The sequence below is a fragment of the Parasteatoda tepidariorum genome, chromosome 1 (assembly GCF_043381705.1).
Source record: "Parasteatoda tepidariorum isolate YZ-2023 chromosome 1, CAS_Ptep_4.0, whole genome shotgun sequence".
In the NCBI taxonomy this organism is placed as follows: Eukaryota; Metazoa; Arthropoda; class Arachnida; order Araneae; family Theridiidae; genus Parasteatoda; species Parasteatoda tepidariorum.
In genome coordinates, this window is record NC_092204.1 from 18,194,929 (window position 1) to 18,222,103 (window position 27,175).

At 28.7% G+C, this 27,175-nt stretch overlaps 1 protein-coding gene across 3 annotated transcripts in view; it reads right to left on the reverse strand.

Annotated features, from left to right (window-relative positions):
• Positions 1-825: 825 nt before the first annotated feature.
• Positions 826-27,175, reverse strand: part of LOC107438289 (proton myo-inositol cotransporter) — an 82,443-nt gene continuing 56,093 nt past the window's right edge. The window contains exons 2-11 of one of the 3 annotated variants that reach the window (XM_021146293.3): positions 25,702-25,861; positions 20,998-21,209; positions 17,846-17,957; positions 14,266-14,429; positions 12,726-12,840; positions 11,510-11,751; positions 10,106-10,258; positions 7,814-7,973; positions 5,247-5,284; positions 826-1,588 (exon numbers count right to left, since the gene is read on the reverse strand). In XM_021146293.3, coding sequence (XP_021001952.1) covers positions 5,278-5,284; positions 7,814-7,973; positions 10,106-10,258; positions 11,510-11,751; positions 12,726-12,840; positions 14,266-14,429; positions 17,846-17,957; positions 20,998-21,209; positions 25,702-25,861 — 1,325 coding nt within the window. In that variant the 3' untranslated portion in view covers positions 826-1,588; positions 5,247-5,277. Of the gene's footprint in view, positions 1,589-5,246; positions 5,285-6,465; positions 7,974-10,105; positions 10,259-11,509; positions 11,752-12,725; positions 12,841-14,265; positions 14,430-17,845; positions 17,958-20,997; positions 21,210-25,701; positions 25,862-27,175 lie in introns of those variants that run through there. The other 2 variants (XM_021146292.3, XM_021146291.3) reach the window with 2 other exon arrangements.

Consider the following 27,175-nt stretch of genomic DNA (forward strand, 5'->3'; position numbering starts at 1 on the left):
AGATATACTTTGATAGCATTAAAATTTTAGCACTTGATTCATATAAATTTCTTAATATAAATTATCATAAAAATTAGTGAGTTTTACAAGAATGTGAAGATAAATTTCTAAAATTGAGATAATTTTTGTAAAAATAATTTTTTGCAGAAATATTACTTTTTTTATATCCAGCTTATCACAATAGAATTGCAGTAGTTAAATACATTTAATCAGCGCAAAAATTTAGCATTTAACTAATATAATATGTTCAAAAGTATAGATAATATGTTTAAAAGTATAGATAATATGTTTAGTATTTGACTAATATATGTGAATAAGAATGTGAAGATATATTTCTAAAGTTTAGACAATTTTTTAAAAATAATTTTTTGCAGAAATATTACTTTTTCATCTTATTACAATATTACTTTTCTATATCCAGCTTATCACAATAGAATTGAAGTAGTTATATACTTTATCAGGGCAAAAATTTAGCATTTAACTGATATAAATTAATTAAAATCAACTTTACCAAAAAAATTTATGTAATTAACAATTTACAAAATTTAATTAAATTTTAAACATAGTTCTATTAGTTAAGTCTAGATTAAAGAAAGAACATGATTATTAGAAATTTCAGAGAATTTTACAAGATATTGAAGACATATTTATAAAATTGTGATATTTTTAAAAATTTTTGAAGCAATATTGCTTTCTAATCCTGTTGCAGAATTGGTCACAATAGAATTGCAGGGATTAAATATACATTAACTGCAATAGAACTGTTTGAATTTAAATACATAGTGCTAAAAGTTAAGTCTCTCTATTTTTATTATTTTCTTTAAAAAAAAAAAAGATTACAAAACTATCGGCAAAAAATTTGCATTTTTGTTTAGTTTCCAAGTATTTTCGATTTTTTTAAAAAGATCATTATTAAAATAGCATTAACATTTTTAAGAAAAACTTAAACATAAATCTTGTTTTATAATTTGAAAAATGACAAAAATTATTAAAAAAAGCCATCTATTTGAATTTATTTTTGTAAGTTTGTACATCATTTAATATAAAAACTTCATTATGCCTAAATTCATCATATTTTTCATTACATTCTTTAAGTTTTATTATTCATATAAAATCTTACAAACTTTAAATAATATTGTTGTTGTTAAAAAGACAAACTTTTTTATTTTGGTTAGCTATTTTTCAGACTTTGTCAAGAGATCATAAGCACATAGTAAACCGAACTATGTTTTCATTGTTTAATAAAGAATAAATGTTATGATCAATATACATATATGATATACATATTAACTAATGATTAATGAAATAGAGTTGCCTTGATGAACTTATGATTAGTGAAATTTCAAAAGGATGATAATTCAACAAGAGAGCCAAAACTCTAGATGTTGTTAGTGAAAACAAATAAATAAATAAGGATTGTCAAAATCATTATTTGTCTGATTCTGACTGTCTAGACTAAATTCTATGTCAGATTTTGTTTACATAAATCATTTCACTGCTTTTTCTAGAGACAGCCACTGTATGGTTTGATTAAGTACTTTTCTCAGCCACATATTCAGATGTTGAAGTAATGGATACAGTTTGTAATCTGCACACAAATAAGAAAAAGAAAAATAAGAAAATATTTGCTTAACATAACAAACTAAAGACAAAGATGTAACAGCGGTGATTGTAACACAAAGTAAAAAACCCTGAAACTTTTATGTGTAAAAACTCGAAATCACAATATTAATTCATATTGTTAACATTTAATATAATTTTTTTAAACTAAGGTTTATAATTAAATTACCTTTAAAAGAAAAAAAATAACACCTTTTAGTAACTAATTTAAGAAAAACTTAGTTCTTGCAAGAATCGAGACATTGGATTTTAAGAATGCGAAATTACAAACCACTATATTGGATTTTTAAATAACATAAATACGAATCGTAACGCATACTTTTTAGATCGCGAGAATAGGAATTGCAATTCGTAACTTTTAAATCGGGTGTAAATACGATAACCGATCTTTTGACACTGCTTGAACACTAATAACGGCATTTGATTTTAAACTCACGTGAATACCAATCACGATACTGATTTTAAAACAGTTTAAATAAAAATCAAGAAATTGGATTTTTAAATCATGTGAATACGGATCGCCACGTACGATTTTTAAATTGCGTGAATACAATTTAAAATGTGTACCTTTAAAATCAGGTGTAGTTTCAAGTGCTAAAAATGTCACAAATCCGACAATTCTAAAGAATAATATTGGCTGAAAATTAACATTTATGAATATGTGTCTTTAACGCGATTTAGCGAAAGTTTTAAATTTCAGATTGTGGAACTCTGTGTTCGACAATCGAAAATTTTAATTCGAGGAAGTCCGCGAAACGACGGCCTTGAGATACGCGGAATTACAAAATTTGCGAGAAAATTACCATACTAGATTGATTTATGCCTTACTGTTAGTTTTTGACGATACGAAAAACCCGAAATACAATCACCCCTGATGTAAATAAGAAGTAAAACATAAACAAAGTGAAAAAACTGTTAAGAATACAGAAAAAAAATATATAATTAAAAAAATATTTAAATCTATGGATGGTTGACAGTACAAAGTTAATTACGAAATTGAATTAATTAATTAAGCCTCTGTTAATTAATTCATTAACAAAGTAAATTACGCATTAGTTACGAAAATGAAAGGAGATTACAAGGTTGTTACCATTTCTATTTTATTTTCATGCAAAAGAAAAGAATTTATGCAATCATGCTGACTTTTAAGAGCTTTATTTATTTTTTTACAGAGTTTTTTTCGTAATGTAGTTTTTTTTTTTTTTTTATCCTCAACATTTAGAATGAAACGAATCAAAAAATAATCATAAATAAATAATTTTATGCTTAAAAACGCGCAAAAGATAGCACATATTATTCATTTTATTTATTGATTTTTCAAATATTTTCAGTTGAATTCAAAATTTAGTGCCCTCATTAATTGGGAACATGAAAAAAAATTTGACTGATAATATTGAATTAAAACTTAATATACAATAATAAAGCTTCCAAGAATCTTGAGCCTGTTCACACCTTGCACTTGCATATGCATTATGAATGAAATGAATGCATGAAGTTTACTAAGTTTTTTTAAATTTTTGGTAACGCATTGTTTACTCTCTGTTAACCATCCATAACAGCGAACCATGCATGCAAAGAAAGCGTTGAAAAATAAAATTTTGAAAACAAATTAATTGAGAATATTTAAGTATAAAAAAATCAAAATAAAGCAATTTTCATTTAACTTATAGTAGAAAAAAAACTGATTGAAGAAAGTGACTTTCAAATTAGAATTATTCCTCATCAATGATAAATATGTCAATAAAGTATAAATAAAAAATTACAACATTTAATTTTTTTCAACCATTATAAAATGTTAAAATTTAATGCTATTTACATTTTAAATCTTATAACTACCTTACATTTTCACCAATTAAAAAATCTTCAATTCTTTAAAAATATTAAAAACTGGATAAAAATGTAAAATTTAGCATCAAGAATTTTTAAAAAAATACGATATTTTGTTTCATAATAGCAATTCATGTTTTTTGCTTATGCTCCTTAATCAATTTGTTAAACCAAGGTTAAAATTTTCAAAAACTTATTTTGAAATGAAAAAAAAAAAAATGTGACTAAAAATTTCAAATTATTTGCAATAGAATATACTTAATCAATAAGACGAACAGTTGTAATTTTCACACTTATTTTACAAAAACAAATAATAAATATAAGATCAAAATAACAGAAATGGTCTGATATTTTTTTTTAAAATCTTGAGAAAAATAAGTAATGGATATCAGCCACTAACAATCTAAAAAAGCACAAAAAAAAATTTCCATATTAGGGATACAAAAAGAAAAAAAAAATCTATTCCTGCAAAAATTTTTGAGTGCAAGCTACAAATCTAAAAAAAAATATCTTACATTGAAATTTTTAAGAAAAAAACCCTAAAAAGAAAAAGCTAAAAAGGGAAAGTACTTATTTACTTACACAATTAAGTGAAAAGGGAAAGTGTTATATCTACTATAAATTTTTTTTAACCAAATTATTTTATCAGGAAGGAAACTATACAACAGGATATAATTTAAAGGAAGAAAGAAAAAAGCAACTAGAGACACATTTATACTACAAACACTACAAATATATACGACTTATTATTTTCTGCAAATCTTTAAAAACAAAGCACTTTGAAATATCATTTCACTGCAAACTACCTAACTACTTTAAACTATTATCTAAAAATATTATTAAAATTAAATCAAAACTGACAGTCAAATGCGAATTTGACTGGCACTTGACATCGGCACATAACCTCATGGCTAAAAATAATGTTTAATTATATTCAGACAAATTTTCAGCAATAAAATTTTAACACAACAGGTATATTGTGAAATTAGAAAAAAAAAAAATAATACATCTTTTACCAAATAAAATATTGCAATTATTAAAAAGTTTTAAAAAAATATCAATTTTAAGCCACACATTCCGTATCTGATTGTAGTATTGTTCGAGAAACAGGAAAGTTAAACAATAACAGAAAAACAAAAGCAAATTGGACATTCACACATTTTTACAACACTTCAAAGCTACAAATATTGACAATAAACATCTACATTGCAAGATAACAAATATAAATGATTATTTATTTGGACAGACAAAGCAAGAAATAAGCACAATTCATTAGTTTGGTTAAAAAATAAAAAAAAGATTGTTTTCACACATATACACAAATTTATTCAACACATAAAAAAAAATTAAAAAAATTGTGCATAAACAATCACTATTCAAAATATATAAACTCATATAAAATATATAAACTCATCAGTCTTAACATATGAACCAAATAAACATTATCTAAAAGGTAGAGCATCACATAAGCAAATAATGTCACACTTGTGTACATTAGTAAATTGCAAAAACAATGTGCATTAGTAACATGTATATGCAGTTAAATGCACACTTTCACGTTAGTAAAAAAACATACACATAAATTAAAAAAAGAAAAATATCACAAAATCGAAAGTTATTTTTTAAAAATATTGATGGAATTTTTTAATTATATTTTTTTAGTGGTTGCTAACAGTGACTAACAAAATACTTTAGCGGAAAATATTTTAAGTTACAAGTATTTTTCGAAAGCACAATTATGCAAAGACTAATAAAATAGTTCATACTTGAAATTTGTAATTATAAAAAAATACACTAACCATGTCTATTCAAGATAGCGAAGGCGATGAATTAATCTCTGTAAAGAAAAAGAATATTAAAAATATATATCTAAAACTAAAAAATGTAAATAGTGATAAATTGTTTTAACAGCGCATAAAATTTTTTAGCGCTTTTAATAATGAAAAACTTTGTATTTTTAATACAGTCTGTGTATAATTAAGATTCTTAAAAACTAGATATTCATATTTGTGTTTTCTGAAAAAAATAAAAAAGATACACATTTAAATGAATAATTCAATGATCAGAAATTCAAACTAGAAGTAAAATTTCTGTAATAACAACAGTGTTACACTTACAGTAATATTTCATTTAATAACAATAGCGTAACTGCAATTATACTTTATCAAACAAAAACATTTGTTGGTCGTTATATTTGTTATAGAATGCTTGTTTTTTGTTATGTTTTTTCTTTTTGTTTGCATTTATGACAGAAAATCAATATTTTTAAAATTTTAAAAACTGGCTGAAATTCTTAATTTGGAAGTTTATGTAGTATTAAGAAAAATTACGAATAAAATTAATAAAAGACTATCTTTAGTTTTCACATTAACTGTAAAAATTAATTTAAGATTATAGGTATATATAGGCAATTATCTTAACATTAGAATTTGGATTCTAAAGTATTTACAGGTTTTGAAATTTTTATAATAATTATTTTAAAATTTACAGACAGACTATAAAAATTAGTGATTTCAATTTTTAACATTTCATATCAGACTTAAACTATTACAAAAATACCATTGTTTCGGACATTGTGAGAGAAAACTTTATTAATGCTGCAGATTAACACAGACTTATTAAAAAGAGTAATTTAAAATAAAAATAGTAAATATTAAGAAAAAGTTTAATAGAAAAAAAATGTTTTTTTCTTAACAGGTATAAAGTGCATATTTCTCAAAGAGTAAAAAATTATCTATAGAAAAGTTAACTCCTATTTAAACACTTATAGTATATTATGATAACCAAAATAAAAAGATCTAAAGACTAGAGTTTATGAAGAGTTGAAAATTAGTACAAGTAAAAAGTTTGAACACACAGCAACAAAAACACAGACAAAACACAAACAAACAGCAATACATCATAGAAAGCAACAAAAAAAAAAATTGAAAGTAATTTCCTTTTGATTTTTGAAATAATATTGGAAATAAAAAATTTTATCATGAAAACACGAAACAATTATGTAGACGTACACAAATATTTTTGCATAATTTTCAGAAAAAAATTGAAAGAAATTTTTGGTTTTTACACAAAATTACCAAGTGGTAATGAGATCAGTTTTTCATGATGCCAACACTAGTGGCCAAGAAAATGACATTGACTAAAATTGAAATCGTTCCCAAAATTCATGTACTTTCAATTACATTTTGAAGTCAATGGAGGTAATCCCTAAGAACGACCAGCCTCCACTAACGACCATTTTACCGTGGAATAGAGAGTGGTCGCTCTAGAGAGGTTTCACTGTAATATAAACTGATTTTCAATTATTTCGGGTTTAGATATTTAGGCAGAAACATCTTTTTAATTCCTGACAATTTTGCGTACTTAATAGAAATTTAGTTCATTATTTAAAAGCAAAGATTCTCAGTTAAATACAGCTGTTACTACAATCACTGTCTTTGACGTAAAATTTTAGAATTCTAGTTTAAAAAAAGTATGACATTGGAAGTCAAAATACCTTAAAATAAAAAAAAAACTTTACAAATTACTTTAAGAGTATATTGATGTGTAAATATAAAAACCAATAGAAATTTGAAGGCGTTTCTAATGATCATCTTTCAACTACTATCTGTATCTTTCCATTAACCTAACAGGTTTTGATAACAGGTTTCTCAACAGCGATTTGAGAGATTTTCATAGTGTTTTCGCTTTTTCCTCATTCAATATTAATTTACAACTATCAATGCATACATTCCTTTTAGTTCATTTTTGACAAGGATTCTAAAACTTGTACAGGGTATTCTGTAATGATCATAATGACAAAAAAAATATCAAAATTTAAATTAGTATGGAAGGTGTGACTAAAAACAACAAAAGCTCCACGATTGCCAGAAAAACAGACATTAGTAAAAAGGGTATTATTAGAAACCTCTTCATGTTTCGACAAACTGATTAGATTTTTAAGCCTGGCTCTGCCTCTGTATCGATTTCTCATAACTTCATGTAGTTCTTGTTTTCTTAGTTGCTTAAACATTAATTTGTGTTCTCTAATGTGTATACTTTTCCCACTTTATTTTTGACATGGATACAAAAAATATATATTAAGGGTGGCCATTAAGGAACACGTCATATATTCAAAGCAGTGATTGCAGAACATTCGGTATGTTAAATATTTTTAAGATGAGTTTGGATTTTTCAGATAGATCAGGATTAACAATGATAGAGATCATTTGGTTTAAGGTAGGAACTGGAATATCAAGGTTGGAATTCTAACCATGTCATCAATGCAATAGACAAAAGCAAGAAAGAAATACAAATAACAAATCAACTATCTTCATCAGAATCTTCTGCAGCAAATGCACGATTGATACCACGAATATGTACATACTGCACTGTTTTCTTCTCTGTACTGGTAGTTGCATCCTTCCACCATGGATGATTGAAGAGTCCCTCAACGTCTTCCAGAGAAACACCTTTTGTTTCCGGAAGCATGAGAAACAGCCAAACAAACCCAATAACAGCTAATGAATCATAGAAATAAAATGCACCTAGAAAAATAGATAATGAAATGTACACATTCTGTCATAACAAAAGGGTAATCGTACAAAGCTGTCATTAAGAAAAAGAAGAAAAAACAATTTAACATGCTTCTGTCACAAATCATGTAATTAAACTTACAAACTCCTCTATAATCGAAATACCTATCAAAATTAAAGATTGCTTATTCATTATTTAAATTACCTAGAATAGTCTTTTATAGGGAATACTCATACAGTTTTAAGCAAACCATTCTGAGACACAGTGAAAAGTATTACAGTTATATTCCCAACAAAAGAGGCAAAATTAAGTATAAGCTTTTGTCTTTTATCAAAATTAATACAGGCGAGGACAGATAACATTTATAAAAATTTCTTTCTATACTTGCTCTCAAATTCGTACACTCTTCATTATTCAGTTTCAGTAGCATTTACTCCTACTCAAAATAATAAAATAGAATAGTATGCAAAGACATACCCTCCAACTTATGAGGATTTTGAAAATAATTCTTTCTAGTGGTAGCGAACCAAAGTAGAAGTTTTTAAAGCAAATGGATATCTCATAAAACTTTTATCATAACTTAAGAATCTAGCCATATGGCCTGCACTTTTATAAGTAATAGTGGACAAGTTGCGCTAAAATTAATTTTTTAAAAATATTATGACATTAATTTTGCTACCGTCTGAAAAGAAGATTTCTGAAACTACGGAAATTCCGTAGCAGTTGGAGGGTATGCAAAGAGTTTGGAAGCTGTAAAACCACTTCATAGCTTTTGGTTGATTGCTTTGAATTAGATTGAAGAAAGTAATTATTTTTATTATTAAACCTTTTACAAGAGGTTAGAGAAGTGAAAACATCCAAAAAACGGGAACAATTAGAAAAAAAGTGGGGGATTTTGACACATTTCACACCTTATAACTGCAAAAAAATTTTTGAAGAAAATTCTTTGAGTTTCTTTAAACAGCGCTTCTGAGCTTTTTTCTACATATTCTAGTTTGCAGGCCACTTTTCCTCCCTTAAACACCCTTAAGAAATAAAAATATTTATCAAACGGTTTGATTAAAAGTAGATCAGGGAGAGATCAGAGAGGGAAGACCTGATTCAAAGAATTTTTTCAGCATTCTTAAGGGGAGAAAATGTGGGCTGCAAGATAGAATATGTAGAAAATAATTTAAAAGATTCTAAAGGAAATGAACTAAAAAGATGATTATTTCTAATAATTTTTTTACAGTTGAAGAGGACAACACCTTGAAAACTTTCTCGTTGCAGAACTTTTCACTTCTCTATCATCTTAACAGCAAAAATAATTCTCCTTTTATTTCCCCCAAATCAAATTCATGGCCATAAAATTATCAAAAAGTGATTAACATAAGAGAAGGGCTTCTGGTAAATGGGGGTCATATTTGGTTGTTGTTGTTCATTTACGTCGCACTAGAGCTGCACAATGGGCTGTTGGCGACGGTTTGGGAAACATCCCTGAGGATGAGGATCCCCGAAGATATGCCATCACAATTTAGATCCTCTGCAGAGGGGATGGCACCCCCGCTTCGGTAGCCCGACGACCTGCACATCATATTTGGATTCAAAAGGTCAAGTAAGAACCAGTAGGAATAGCATCAGTGCTTGAAAAAAAATTTTTTTTTGTAGCATAGTGTTTTCAGACATTATTTCAGTTTTATGTGTGTTACAATATAAATACTGCAAGCAAAATTATTGGACATCCTATAGTTGTGTATTGAACCCAAATATCAGAAAGACAAACGCGAAAGTCAATAAAGAATAATGGAGCTATTTTTTTAAACCAGTGATTGGTGAATATGAATAAAAATTTCTTGGAGAATTTACATTGAAAAGTTTTTAATAGGTTGGATATGGGAAGTGTGTAATTATTTGACAAAACATTTTACAACATTTAAAGATGAATGTTACTCTAGCATTAATTTGAAATACTTTAAATTAAAAATTAATCCTTATTAATATTATAGTTTGTAATAAAGATAAGAATTCAGAGTATTTTTAAATATTTTGTGGCAGTTAAAAAAATTCAAGCAAGTGAAAGATACTTATAAACATAAAACTACGATTGTAAACTCGTGGTTAAGGCAAAATCTAGTTTTCAAAAATTATAAATATTTTTACTAACCATATTTTGTGATAGCTTGCATCAAATCCAAAAATGTCAAGGAAATCACAAAATTGCACAGCCAATTAGTTGATGTAGCAATTGAGTAGCATGTACCACGAGCCCATAAAGGATAAATTTCTGAATTTATTGTCCAAGGCATACATCCCATACCTGAAAATATTTTAAATTAAATACATATTAGTAAATATAGTAAGAAGATTTTGGGAGTAGAAGTAATCTTAACAGAAAATGCAATATTAAAAATATATATATATATATTTTGCTGGTACAGTAAAACCTCTCGGGAGCGACCACTTTCTGTTCCACAGTAAAATTGTTTTGGATGGAGGTCGGTCATTTTTAGAGGTTGCCGCTATTGACTTTAAAATTGTTAGATTGTCTATAAAAATGATCCGAACTGATATAATTATGTGTAAAAACAATTTTACTAATTATGAATGATAAAGCCATTTTAAATAAATAAACAATTATGTTTTTTGTTTAATTTTGCATTTAATTTTATATCATGAAAATTAGTTAGCTTTAGAAGTTGAGAAGAGGTTTCTCCATTTGAGATGTTTTTTCTAAAATACCTTTTTTTTTCTAATTTAATTTTCAACTCTAAAAGTAAATCATTGATAGCATTGTCTTTAGTGCACTCTGACTGCGACATGAGGTTGTATCTCAAAAAGAGTTCTCTAAATCAGAGCGTCACACAAATATTTTGAATACATTTTAATCTACTTATTTCTTTTGTTAAATGTTTAGTTTTAATATTTATTAGTGTTTCTTTATTTGACCTTTTCCGCATTTGGTGCAGATGTTTTCCCGGTCACTGGAAGAGGTTAAAATGGTCTCTTATAAAGGTTTTCTTAAACACAAAGTCTACGGAAAAAATTCCATGCCTCTCACAAGTGGTCGTAAATAGAGGTGGTCTTTTTTGGAGGTTCCACTGTTTCCTTTAGACGTTAAAGACAAAAACAAAGGTAACGAAATTGTAAAAATAATAATTATTAACATATTTCAACATAAACACAATAAAATATTGCTTTATGACTGGTACAAAACATTAACATAACTTAATCGACAATTGTATTCTAAACCTATGATCTGTGTGTTACCACTAAGGATATTTTACACCAGCACTGTGGTCAGCGCAAGCCGGGACGAGAATTACGCATCAACCAGCCACCGATGGGATTTGAACCTGGGAGGCAAACGTTTTATCTCTTGAACCACCGCAGCTCAGAATTGAGATGCTGTGTTACAATTTGCTAAGGAATCTAAAATTTTTTAAAAGAAATCTTTATGGAGGCTACATATCAAACAATTAAAGAATTCATCTGGCCTCCAGATCTTAAGGTTTTGCACCACTACATTATACAAAATAAAATAAATTTTTATAAATAAAACAAACTGTACCTGGTGCAAAGAAAAATAAATATAACATCAATCCTAAAAATGTGATCCACGAGTATTTGGTGGGACACCATTCATAAGTCCAAGTAACATGAGGAGGCAGGTTTCCATTATCGCAAAGTCCCCCATCTGATAATATCTGGTACGTAGCATTTCTTTTTAAACAGGTTCCATCGAGAGTGCCATTTTGATACTCAGTGTAACAGTACCCGCACGCTGAATTGTCAATACATCCAGCACATGAACTGAAAATTATAATCAAGAATATCTGAGCAAATCAATTTTATTTAATTTTTCGTTCATAAAAGCAACTGAATCTATACTTTCAATGCAATTAAATATTCAATCTTCAATTTTATGAAGATAATCAAACACAGTAATAATAGCAAAATCAGTTACACAACATTAGCGTGAATTCTTATACTTTTTACAAATAGACGTCATTAATCCTCTTTTGGAGATTCGTGAATAAACAAATTATGGAAAAATTAATGGATATAAGTAATATATAAGTAAATGCTCGATGGTATTTTACTCTTAAATTTAATAGAACAAAAAAATTTTAAGAGCTGAAACTTTATGTGTGTTCTTGTTAAGTAGTTTTTAAAACCAAAATATTTTATTTGTATTAACATCAATTTGTATAAAATTTTCAGTATTTTTCATTCCACATTTTGAACAAAAATGTTTTTTAATTTTTTTGGATACAATTTGATTTAGTACCTTTTAAAAACATTTTTATATTTTTGCAGTTCACACCTGATATTGCTACTGGATTTCCTTTGTCTTTTCAAATGCAAGATGGAAAAAATAAATACAATCATAATCATTTATAATACATTATTATTCATAATTTACAGTCAGTTAATGCTCCCCTGAAAATTATTTTTTCTTGAAGGTGTTAGAGGCTTTACATAATATTTTTATACATAAAATGAGTACATTAAATAATTTTAAGTATAAAAAATATTTTACAATTGCATTAAAAACTCTAAATTATATTAAAACAAGAATAAAAAAATTAAAATATAAGTGTTTGTATAAATTACCCTGTCCTTAAAATTGATATAATTTTGTTGATTTTCAATTTCTAAATTTGGAACTAGAATTCATCTAAGAAAGTATTGAATCATTGAAGCATTAATCATTGAAGACTACAGAAACATTTTTAAATACTATCATATTATCCTTTTCTTATACTTGCATAACAAATATTTACCTAAACGTATGACATACAGAACCAACAGTTGATGTATCCTGATAGGTCAAAGCTGGAGAATATGTATCCGCCAACTGGAAGCTGATTCCCAACACAGTCAAACTTAAGATTACGCCTAAGACATAAAAATCAAGAAATTAAACATAAAAACATACTGATAGCATAACTGAAAAATCTCTATATTTTGTCAAAAGATTCTTCTTTTTCTTTAAATGGGAAAAAAAATGTATACTTTTATCTTGATTTATCGAAGTGTATTCATAATGATTTTGACCACAGCTGCACATAAATTTTATTTAAATCTCTCAATAGTAGAAAATAATATGAATCATGGCCACCACCACTGTTTTTGGATATTCAATCTTACATTATATTTTACTTTGCTGTACAAAACTTCAAGAATTATAACAATGTAATAGAAAAATTAACAATCAATAATTAATTAGAGGAAAATTAAATGTTTCGCTTGTAGAAAAAAAATAGTGCGTGGAGTCCCTCCGCGCGGAGGAAGTTAAACTTCGTAACCTGCGACGTTAATTGTAGAAGAATCAGCAGTCGTAGAGGTATCACTAGTTCTATTCAACGACTCTTTTCTTCTGTTCCACTCGCTTCTGTGCTCTGTAATAACGGTAATATTGTGCATTTTTCAATCGTGGACCTCTTGAACTAGTGGAAGTGCTTGTGGTTGCCTCATCGTCTCGCCATGGAAAATGTATTTGTATTAATAATGTATGTGAATGCGTCATAATATAATTTCAACAGAGAAAACCTACCAATCAATTGATATTCACAAGAGACGTACCTTGACATAACCTTAAATCCGTCGCATTATCCGTGGGCAATGTTTTCACTCATTTTTTACAATTGTTGTCCACTAAATTTGAAAATAAAAAATACTATCCTATTAAATTGTATGTGTATCAAATCAAACTAAAAAAATATTTATAGAAAAACAATACTTTTATGACTTTTATTATTTTTATGCTAGTAAGAACCAAAACAATATGGAAATGAATGATGGAAAACTGGATCCTACCACGTGATTTCCCGGCCAATAAAAATGTAGCGTTAAACGTTTAACGCAACCTTGTTGGAAGTCGCATAAGAAGTATAACTTCAAAAAATCATGCAAATATCATACAATTTAATAGTGATCTTTTCAGTTATTTTTTAGTAAGAATGATTTTGTGGCTGTGACTACTGTCATTTTAAACGATTCCAAGTTGCAATAGCGTCTTTTACATAACTTGAAAAGCGCTATCGTTGTTTGTGAAATGAAAAGTCATTTACGACACACATGTTTTTCGCTAGGTTCATATAATGTAATACCAAGTTTCAGCTACATCTATGCACCACAATAGACACTATGTTGGACTAAACAGATAACTTATTTGCTACTCTGTACATAAATTATTAAATCAATATTAACGAAACTTAAACTGCGATAAAACAACAAAGTAATATACAGCAAACATTTGTAACTTGTACTCATAGCAGCTTCATTACTAGAACATTTAGAAAATAAAAAGAATACACATACCAACCAAACTTGTAAGAAGCAGTTTCCTCCGTCCTACCCTCTCTACGAATATAAGTCCGATGAAAGAACAAATGCAATTCATTCCTGAAGTTGCGGCTGACAACCAGATGACCTTGCTTTTATCCTTTACACCACTCATCTCGATTATAGTAGCACTATAGTACCTGCACATTAAAAATTGTACATCTTAGTAAGAAGTTTGGGTAAGGAAAAAGAATTTATCCAAATTATTATGTAGAAAGAATTTATCCAAATTATTATGTAGAAAGAATTTATCCAAAGAATGTTATTAACGTTTAAAGAAAAATATTGATGCGAGATTTTATTTATTTGTTTAAATTGTGGGAATATGAATTTCAATGAGTGATTTTCATGTGCAAATAATTTCAGTGTGCGAATGCGTATTTCGACCCTAAATTTTTATTACCTCAATTTTTAAAAAAATCGCTTGGATACGAATTTCGATGTTTAATTTTAAAATCGCGTAAATACGAATTCCAATGCATAATTAAGTCACTTGATCACGAATCAAAATAGCGGTTCTTAAATCCGTGAAAAACAAAACACGATATTTAATTAAAAAAATCGCGAAAATACGATGCACAATCTTAAATAGCGTAAATAGGAATCGCGTTCTGAGATTTTAAATCATGTGAATGTTCATGAATCATGCTTTTAATCGCGTTTACATAAAGAAAAGGCTTAAAAATGAAAATTTTTTTCTCGGAAGTTCAAAAAAGACAAACTTTCTTAGAAGAAGTGGATTTGTTTTTTCTTTTAAGTAATAGTAAAAATTTTTTCGCGATGGTGACAAATTTTACGCGAACTGCATTCTCGCGTTCATGTATATTATGTAGATCTGCCTATTGTAATTATTTGGCTTAACCTAACATGCAAAAGGAATGCGCATGTCAGGTTGATCAAAATTACACATCAAAATGTTTAGTTCATTATAAAGTACAGTGAAACCTCTCAGGAGCGACCACTCGCTGTACTACAGTAAAATAGTGTCATTAATGCAGGTTGTTGGTTCTTAGGGGTTACCTGCATTGACTTCAAAATGGTAGCGAAGGTTCATGATTTCTTGCAAACGATTTTAAGTTTAGTCAGCGTCATTTTCTTGATGCGTAAACGCCACTTGTGTTGGCGTCATGAAAACCGGATAGATGAATAAAATTTAGCGTCAATAAAAATGATCCCTACTGATATAATTATGAGTCAGAACAAATTTACCAATTATGAATGATAGAACTACTTTAAATAAATAAACAATTATTTATTTTAGCTTAAGTTTGCATTTAATTTTATATCATAAAAATTAGTTAGCTTTGAAAGATGAGAAGAGGTGTTAAGTAAAGACAAAATATTTTTTATCAGGAATATAAGGACATTTACGACCCCTGTATAATGTGCATATACCAGTAACTAAAATTAAGAAACGAGACAGTAGCATTTTAAAGTCTGAATGTAAAGAAAATTTTGTAAATAACGTTGTAATAAGATGACCCCTCTAGCGAAAATAATTTTTTTTTATACAGTAAAACGTTAAATATTTAATAAAATTATATATAATTTATTGCGACTATATAAAGCGATCAGATTAAATAATTGAAATAACGTGTAGATATAAATATTGTTAAAAAAGGTGCCTATGGCGCCTCGATAATTACACTGATAAAAAAAAATTATAATAAAAATGACAGATACTTGTAGAAAGTCTAATAAAAACTTGTCGAAAATTCCAAATGATGTTCATTTATTATACACAGGCAAATAAACAGAGCACTAAATTTATCTACACAGTTAAAACCTCATTAAAGAGTTCTATTTTTGCTTCTATTTTTTTTTTAGTATTGATTTTTCCCTTTGAAAAACAAAATTTTGTAGTAGACTAGCACACTGAAATACCAGGTTGCGTGCGTTTTCAAAAACACGCATTAAACCTCTGGAGACCCAACTATCATTTAAAAGTTCTATAAAGTTAGGAACGCTTTGGTAAACGATGAATTATTATTTATTTTCTTCGTTTTTCTCATCTTTTTTTTTAAAAATCCTTTCTGTCTTTATTGTGCTGTCTTAGTGATCATATTTAATACAGCTTTAGCGCTTAATATTATCTATTATCTAGTATTAACTTACTTTCGTTTTCATTTCGTTTCCCTGTTGGTCATGTTTCGTTTTTCTAACAACAGCAAAAAAAAAAGTTTTGTTGTTGTTTTATTGTTAGAAAAACGAAAAGCAGTCGCCAACACATGGTAATAACTGAGAATGTAGAGGATAAGAGGTTGGGTAACAAACGTACGTAAATTATATGTTTGATTACACACATTTAAAACTTAAATTAATTAAATCTCAATTGTTGGGTCTCAGAAAAGGGAAGTTTTTAATAGCAAAAATTTTTCGTTTTGGCCTAAAAAAGTTAAATGAAACTGGTTGGCAAAATAAAAGTTCATTTTGATAACCAATTAAACGGGTCAAATAAATGTCGATTGTATTTAACTTTTTAATGCAACATTACTTGGTTATGCTGTTTTTTAGTTTATTTATTGCTTTAAAATGTACTGTTTAATGTTCTAGATCTGTGTATTCTTTTAACTTTAAGAAATTTATAACAGTTAAATTCCGTTTCGCTTTCAAGACCTTACCGCATCTTTACAATTTAGACCGCATCCTTACAAATTAAATTCATAAGCACGCATAATTAATAACAGCAAATAACTACACAGTTTGATTTTGACAAAGTTACCAATTTGATTTATTATCCATCAACAAAGGAACTACTGAGATAGTTAGCATATTTATTTATTTTCTCTTAAATTTTAATATGTTATACTAAACATTTTAACAATAAATTTACAAGGATACCATACGAGCGTACGGTGTAAGAGACAAAATTTTAATCCACGCTCACTTAAACAATTTAATAGCTTATTATACTTATATATTATCTTGATTTTCGATTAGCGATTTTAATCTCGAAATTCCACTTATTTAAAAACGTGGATCAGCTAGTCGCCTAAGGTAGTTAGTTATAAATAAATAGCAGTCATCACACAATCGCTAAACAGATTATTTTTCTCAATATTCCAAAGGATCTTCAGTTTTTATCCTCCAAAAAAAAAAAAAAAAAAAAAAAAAAAAAAAAAAAAAAAAAAGCTTCAAGAACATATTTTTTAGCAAATTAAAAAAACATTAATAGTTTTACATGCAAAATAAACCCTGAAAATTTTAACAAAATCAAAAAAGTTAAATATCCAACATTGTCTAACCCTTAAAAAAAAACTTGTCACTTATCCCTCCGAACTTAAGTTCAGCTTTGATTCATTTTCGAAACGCAACATAATTGCTTCAATTAAAGAATCAAGGTAAAGTGCGTGCACATGAACTGTTTTCTCATAGCACGACTCATCTTCATTGCGTAATAACTCTCGGGCAGAACTAATTTTTCACGTTATTGATTTGTCAAAATTTAAATCTTCAAAATGCAACGAGTGGCGATCAAATAGTCATTTTTGAGAAAAATGGACAAAAAACCGTTCTTTTCCCCGTATCTTCAATTGTTATGAAATATTTCACTTACATAACAGTATTGATGCCAGATAACTGTTGAATGGCCTGCAAACTACAGCCGACAATCAATGCTGTTCGCAAAGAGGAATTTCGCAATACTTGTCGAATGATGGAGGCTGTTTCTAAAATGAGAAGGAAAAATTGGTTAACAGAAGAAATCAAACAATGAAACAGCAACAAAAATAAGTAACTACTATTGTGAATCATAAAATTATATAACACTCACGCAATGGGATCTAATTTCTAGGATTAAACCCAGTTGTAGGAAATAGCGCACTAGAAGTTGTGAAACTACTATAGTCGCTACTTTTTTTCGTAGTTTGTAGTGTAGTGTTTTTAAAAAAGTAGTGTAGTGATTTCTGGCAACTACTTTCAACGTTAGTTTAGGAGAAAAGAAACACAGTTCTGACGCAACTATTTTTTCGAATTTGAAAGGTACAAATCTTCGCGGGTCCGTCAATCGATACAATGAAAATGACCCCATAACTGCTAAGTGTTAACAGAAATGGCGCATTTAAAATCACTTGTAACTAACATTTAAACTAGCCATTACGAAAAATAGATAATTTATCACTTTGATCACACTTTCATATGCGAATGTCCACTAGTGATACATTGATGTTGTTTCAAAGGAAGGGAACGTATTTTCGATTAACTAACTACTTAGAAAAAATAAAACAGCACTAAACAATTAAAAAATTGCAAGTATTTGATATTTTCGTATTTCATAAATTAAATAGTCGCTGTCGAAAAAGCAAAAAGTTGATTGTTAAAAAAAATTTCTTGGTACAACAAATTGACTCATGTAAACATGAACAAATATTTCTTAATTATTCTTTTATGCTTAATGCAATTATCATCATCAAGATTCGTAAGTCAATTTCTAATTCAAAACCATCTTAAACATCAGTGTAAATTAAGTTCTCCAGCAAAGTTCGTCTCCTTAAAGAAGTGACTATATTCCCAAATAGTTTGTAGTCACTACATTTTAAAAAAGCAGTTGCAGTTAACTACATTTGTAACTAAGTAAAATACAGTATAATAAAATACAAAAATAATGTTGCTTTTCCGACCAATAATTAAACTACACAATTAAATTAAGAACCCTAGTACTATGTAACAAAAATATAAGTCTAATTAATTTGATGATTGATTTATTGTTTTGAATAACCAAAAAGTAATCAATTTAATGACTAAACAAGACTAAAAATATTTTTGGAAAGAGGGTGGGAGTACTAATTACGTTGAGAAGATTAATTCACATAAATGCACAAAAGACAAATATAGCTTTATACAAAAACGATTGAGGGGTGAGCATGACATAATTTTGCCTTTATATGACGTCTCGGTGTACATACCAATCGAAAAAACGGAAATGAATTTGGCATCATAAGGTAAGGTTTAGAATTAGTGTTAATTAACGTCTAATTTTCTCGCTTGCGGTTGCCATGATAAAATTTCGGAAATTTCAAAGACTAGCAAGCATTTTTTTCTTCTTCAGATCGAAACGTTACTCACACAGTAAAAAACTTAAAATGAAGTTGAAACGCTATTTATCGAACGAACAGTAGCGACGCTAGACAGAGAGAGAAAAAAAAAGAAATAAAAATCACTGTTTTCATCTCTATTCCCGCTGCTATCAGAACGTGTTTAGTCGAGCTGAATCACTGACGTATCACAAACTTTTCTTTACTTCCTTTTAACCTCGCCACTATAGTGTAAAAATATAGTTTCGATATAAAAAAAAAAGAAGTAGGTTCAGTCATTTGTAAACTTATTATATTTCCGGCAACGTAAACGCGAGAGTTAAACAATTTGAGAATTTTAATTAAAATTGGTGAATTTTTAACGCTTTTATATAGCTCACATCCTAATAATAACCTTAATAATACAAAATTTTATTCGATCCTCATTAACGGCATGCTCGTCAGAGGGTCAATCGACAGTAAAATTTTTCTACAATTACCACGAACATTTTTGTTTATATTTAAAATTAAGTACCCACACTAAGAGACCGAGTGGAAACGAAAAGGCCCATGATAGGCGAAGAACATGAACCATATGCGCATATTCTTGAAAACTTATGGCCTTCCGTATGTCTTGCTGGCGAGGCTTATGATTTAGATTAAAAACTAATTCAAAAAATTAGCTAAAAGTTAGTAATTTAAATCAGATTGAAAAATATTTAGTAAATTTTTCAATCGTGCAGAATGAACTGACAGATGAATTTTATATAAATGCTGGCGTCCGACGGGTGAAGCACTCTTACCTCACCCTGTTATTTAATTTGATTCTGGAGCATATTGTTCAACAATTTGCAACAGAACATCAGATTTTAATTTTTGCCGATTATAAGTAGATGAAGATCAGCAATGGAGGTGGGACATAAAATTAAAGCAGGAAAAACTAATTACTACATGGAAAAAAGTAAAACTTCAAATGATCAAATAACAAAACTTCCTGCAGATCATTTTGATTTTGAAAGAGTGCATAGTTTCACCTACTTTGGCTCCAGGAAGTAACTCAGAAGAAATGCATGCAAAAATTCTTAAAGGAAGCCATTCCTACTTTTTATAGAGTTGCCTTTTGAAAAATAAATTGTTTATAAAATCCTTAAAAATGCGACTTTGTAAAACTATTATCAGACCAATTGTGACATACGGAAGTGAAACACCTGGACAATGGCCAAAACAGATTAAAATGACCTGCTGGTGTTAAAACGAAAGGTCCTGAGGAGAATACCAGGACCTATTAATGATAGAGTTGAACTTCGAAATCAAGTTGAACTTCAAAATTGAAAGTATCATAAATGAAAAAAATATATTGTTCGCATTATCAAATCCCAGCACCTCTTATGGCTGGGCACAGAGAGGAGAGTCAATAATTACGGCTCGAAAAAGATCATTAACTGGATATGGGAGCCAGGCCCAGAGGCCGCTCAAGGAAAAGGTGGAAGGACGGCGTTATTGACGACTTGGAAATAATGAAGATCCGTAGGTGGAGGGAGAAGTGAAAACAGAGGGTTGTATGGAATAGAATTATGGAAAAAGTCAGGGCACAGCAATAGGCTGTAGAACTACAGAAGAAGAAAATTTTCTCGACACCTCAATACATCGTTCATTCTGTAATAAAAACAATTAGTATTAAGAGCTTTATACGAACCATTTTCTTTTTCTCGATCTACTTCTAAGCAATTGCTCTTAATAGTTTCAAATTCTGCTTCATAGTTGGAATTCGGCCCCCTAGTTCTTCGTAGTACGTCCAGAGCAGCGTCGTAACGACCTTTAGAAATGAGCCACCGGGGAGATTCAGGCATGAAAATGAACCCAACCAATTGTATGATCGCTGGAACTGCTGCAATACCCAACATATATCTAAACAGGAAAAAGAAGATAAAAATAAATATTAAGATTATGACCAACATTAGTATTTAAGTAAAATTTTACAAAAACTAATTGAAATTTGACAAAGATTCTGTATCAATTATAATTCTAGTGAAAGGAGAGAAAAAAATCTATCACTGTAGGAAGTTTAAGGCTGTTTTTCAAAACTCCGTCGTAATACGAAATTAGGCTTTTTTGCTAACAATATGCTATTTTTATAACTGCTGTGAGTTTGCCACTGTTACTCATGACTGGTAGGTCAAGTTTAGTCTATCTAAAGCTAGCTCTGTTAACGCTCATTTTGAAAATGGCGCAAAATGTCAACATGAAAAAAAAGACACAGTTTTATGAAAATGAAGCGTTCGTGGCCTAATTTTTTAATACTTAAAAACTTATTCCAATGCTGCATTACATGGGCTCATAAAAATTTGCAAAAACTGAGAATAAGGCAGTGATTTTGATAATTTTCATCTAGGTTGAAAAATGTAGCCAAATTGGCGAATTTTTAAAAAAAAGTTTAATAACTTTTAAATTAAGTTATTTTCCAATTCTAAAGCCCAAATAATTCTCCACGGCAAGATTATATATATAATTTAAAATCATCGCATTGCTTCAAGTGCAAGGCACTTAAATTATGGCTCTTTTTATTTTCCTTGGAGACAAAGCTTCGATTAAGAATAGCGATAAGATGAACTAATAGAGTTAATTTAAAAAAGTTCTAGAAAAATAATTGCAAAAACTCTCATACACAATATCTTGAAAATATTAAAACTTGCGTTGAAGTTATATCGCACGAGGAAAATATATAGCATGAAAAAAATTTAACGAAAACGAAATACTTCAGCAAACAGGCATTTTATTGATCGTTTTCATATTTTGCTTTCAAAATTTTGTTATCGCAGGACAGTTTTCCAAAGCAGCTGTCCCCAACTTTTTTCGGCTGTGAAACTCTAAAGATCGAGCTTTTATTGACGGAAGTAAAAGCTTTTCGCCGGAAGTCGAGTTTTTATTGACGGAAGTATTTTCATCAGCATATAAATAAAATAAGAGACTATTAATTACTCTAAAAATATTTAATCCGAAGAATGATGCATTTATGTAATTGATCTAGGTGTAAACATACGCTAAAAAATTAGTAAAATGAGATATATGATAATTTTCAAGAAAGAACCGATATAATAGTTGAGAATAGTTAGAGAAAATGTAATCATTCATTATTGAATTTAGTTATTTTATTTTGTAAAACTCGATAAAAAAATAATAACTGCATTTTTTTTATAGAAACATATCCTTTTTATAATTTATTCCATATAAAACTAAAATTTTACTTTTTTTTAAAATTTTACTCAGTTTTTTATTGGCAACTTATTTAAGTTCATATAAACAATCGAAATATTAAATAATATTGACAAGATATAAATTTAATTTATTTTTTATTATACAATATCATTCAGTGGAGTGTGCAAACACTCCATGCAAACATACTACGAGAATAAACATTGAATATAAAACAATATCTAATTAAGCATGCAACATAAAAATATTATTAGATTATAAACATTTAAAACATTAGAGCATTAGTGGTGTAGTTGGCCTCCTCGCAGTGCAACCTGGGTAACGTCAAATCTACTACAATCTACAGAGCGCAGACAACATGGAAAATTTTTATTTTCTACAAATTTCATTATTCTGGTAAAAAAAAAGAACAATTCTCAGAACCCCTGTAATCCTTCACAGAACCCTAAGGTCCCGGAAAACACATTTTGGCAATCGCTGCTCCAGAGAATCGGAAATTGCATAGTATTAGTAGTTATTGCATAGTAGGAAAACAATAAATACTCAAACAACAAAAACTCAAAATAAAAACTTCATTTTTAATTTTTAAAAATTTTTTGTAATGTTCTATCTTATCTTATTTAAAAAAAAAAAAAAACTGAATGATACCCGAAATTTACATCTTGACTGTAATTCTTTAACCTCCGAATCCTCCACTTTTTCAAACAATTCTATTTCAATGGAATTACAAAATATACTATTTAGTAAACAATTTTGTCCTAACTAGAAGACGATTTTGAATGACATAAAAGAAATAGATTTCCTAAAATGCTCAGACAAATTTGTTTTTCTATAATGCTTTTTATGAAATAAAAAACGACCTTCAAGAGTGCGAAAAATACTAAATTTTATTAAGATCATAAAAGAAATCAAACAGATAAAATACTGTTTTATTATGTGCAATTGAATCTTAGAAAATACACACATAAATGCTGAAAAGCTAGTTATTCCTATAAACATACTATACAAATATTTTTAAGGAGCGTAGGAATTTCAGTGGATATTTAAAATCACCCCAACTAAAGATTACTTTGTTTTAAAATTGTTAAAAAAAGTTTTAGCACTAAAGGGGAAAAAAAGCATCTGTTTGAACGCCAATAATTCGCAAAACCTTAACTTCTAAACAATATACAGTGGAACCCGCTTAAGAAATTTTTCAAGGGTGTGGAAAGAAATGACTTATTAAACGGGAAAACTTCTTAAACGGAATTGAAGGTTAAAAATACACAAATTTTTCGATTTACTAGCAACTAAAATCGATAATTTTTCTGTACCATTCATACTGGCCTCAACTAAACGTGCGATACTTATTAAACGGGAAAAACGGGAAATTTAACATTGTATAAAGGTAAATTTAACATTGAGGTATTTGGTTTGTTTCAAAAATAATTTCTTAAAAATAACTTAATAAGCGGGAATTTCTTAAACGGGTTCCACTGTATATAGTATCTTGCTAAAAAATAATAATCTAGCCTTTTAAAAGGACAAATAGCTCAAACATTTTAAGCATTTTTTACTTATCAAGATATTGACAATTGGGTACACGCAACTAGAGAAGAAGTAAAGTGAGTATAACTAACCTCGAAATTTAAATCAGATTTAATTTGATGCATGTAAGAGACATCACGCGCTTGTCTGTCGAACCTGATTGAATTCTGAAATGGACAATGTCATGATTTACCATGATTTTAAAACATGATATGATTAAACGATATCATGATTTCAAAAATACTAGGAGGCTTCGCTCCCTGCTCGCTGGCGCTCGCCAACCCCCGAAACTGCTTTCGCAGTTCATTTCGGATTGCTTCGCAATCCGATGCTCGCTTTGCTCGCGCATTGGATACGTTCTTAACGTCTAGCTTTTGTATACTTTTTTGAACACTGAAGTTCCGAAAACTTTTCACTGTAGAAAATTCTAAACCTGTGCATTTCAATATTAATTTGAAATTGCAAACAGTTCAAATATTTTTCTTAATCACACTATTCTAAATTTCAGTTGTTGAGAAAAGTAACTTTTGTAAGTTTTGTTTTAAAGTCTTTCCCACCAGAGGGCTAAAACCATGTGTTGTAAAACAATATGAAATAGTACTGAACGCCGGATGTAAAGCATCGGCTTCGATGAAGATAATTTTGTGAGAATTTTTTTGATAATTCGGTGAGAATTCACCCGATTAGACATATGATGCTCACTACGTGCTCTTGCGCACCGAAGCCTATCAATTAAAACGTATTAGCGTTTTATATAATATAGATTAGCCATATAATGCTCACTACTTGCTCTTGCGCGCCGAAGCCTATCAATTAAAAATGAAAACTGTCGCCAACGCGAGAAAAGAAATATTATCGGTTTTATTGATACATACGCATTAGCGTTTTATATAATATAGATTACGCCTTTCAATATATATCTTTTTTTTCTCATTTCAATAACAGTTCATTTTAATTAGTTTCATCGAAAGAGAAACAAACGAATTACTATGAACAAAATAAACACGCAGTTTCAGGTAACTTTAGAAATACTAATTTGGTGACATAGTTCGCCCATGTTACCGTTGATCATCGAATGTATCTAACATAGAAAATAAAAAATAATTAAATAATAAAGTGAAATAAACCTTTTGATCAAATAGAGCTATAAGCAAGGAAACAATAGTTATGTCATCATTAAAATATTTGACATACACAGAATTGTCTATAGATTAATTTAAAACAATGGTTAACTCTTAATCATTGAGAAAATCCAATTTTTTAAGGGCTCTTCCGAACGATCCAAATTAAAATTTGGAACGGATTTCTGAATCGAGGACAAAAATTTGCCTTTGCAGTCGCTATCCGAATTCTGGCTGATAGAGCAAACGGTTTGAGTTATAGGAGACACACACAAACTCATTTTAGTGTTGTACTATAATAGTTAGTTTATATTACAGTCATTTTAACGCTATAGTTTAATATATAGATAAGATTCTCTAATAAACAGCGCCATCTATTGAAAAATTAAGAATTTGGAGAGAATAAATTTGTCGGTTTCCAATAGAGAACATTAATAAATCGTACATTTCTATATCCATTCGTCCAGACTATTGATTTTCATGCAATTATTTAAAAAAAAATTAATACTATTAGAACAAGATAATTATTAGGCTCTTACCTCCACCCATTTACGTGATCTGTACTGAATGCACCATCTACCAAACTGGCGATGAATTGTCCCAAAGTGATTGCGCAGTTATTGATAGTCACCAAAGTACCTCGGATATCTTGGGGAGAAATTTCAGCAATGTACATCGGAACACACATAGAGGCGAGGCCTAAAACAAGTAGAAAATTAAAATTTAAAAATAAGTTAAACCAAATAAAGCATTTTATTGAGTGTTATTTTTAGAATTTCTTGCATAGTGTATTATTTCAAATTTGTCATCATTGTTATTTAAAAAATAAAATATTGTTACTGTAGAGTGAAAAAACCTATCACTCTGAATTTTATTGAATGCTGTTCTTAGATTTTTTTCCAAAGTGAATTTTTATTTTTTATTTTTCATTATTGTTATGCAAAAAATAAAACGCTGTTACTATCCATTTTCTCTTTACTTAAATTTTATTTTCTGTATTTAATGACACAATTACAAAAAACTAATTTAACTAAAAGATTCAATAAATACAAAAAAAAATTTGAATTTCAAAAAAGTTGGTCACATTTTAAAATGGAAATCGGGATACAATGACTCGTTAAAATAAAATGAAACACTTCGAATGGATGAAAAAATACGAAAATAATTTGATTTTTAACAAGCCAGAGAGGAAAAAAAGTAAGGCGCATCACTTTCAAAAGACCAAGAGGAGATTTTTGGCGGTGATAGAAAACAGCCTTAAGCTCGCGAAGCAAGTTAAGATCGAAATTTCTGTTTGCTATTATCAAACTAACATCAGATATGCCACATTTTATTAGTCAACTCCCAAAATAGTAAAAATAAAAGAAACCAGTAAAGAAGACCAGATGCCGACTCTAATCGTCGAAGAGTTTCTCTATTATTTTGACATTCAATAGTTAAAAACAAATCTACAAGAATTTCTCCTTTCTTTTTCTTTGAAGCCACTTTATTCCGAGGCAAATTGTTCCATAAAAGAAAATTGCTTTTCGGAAACGAATTTCATATCCCGAAAGTAGAACGCGAAGGCAGAAATAAAAACGAATCTTAGGGGAAAAACAAAATGTTTAGGATCATGTCAAGAGAGGGTATGAAAGAGAAAAAAAAAATAGTCAACTTAAACACTTAAAAAATGTATTTTACAGGGATAAGTTAATAGATGCTAAACTGTCAGAAAACGTGCCAAACCAAATAGGTAATAATACATTAACAGGCAACTTCTTGAATTTGAATGAAAAGAAAGTTTTGATTTTTTCAAATTTAAGAACGTATTCACCTTATTTCCGACTGAGTTTTATGTTCTTCACGGTAGGTGGCAGTATTTGTAGAGGTTGCTTCAACTAAGATTCAGGTAGAAGAATTTCTGCTCGTGTAAACTAAATTTCGTAAATCCGCATCTCAACTATCAGGTAATTATCAATATAGGCATATCAATATAGGATTATCTCAATATCAGGCATATCAATATAGGATAAT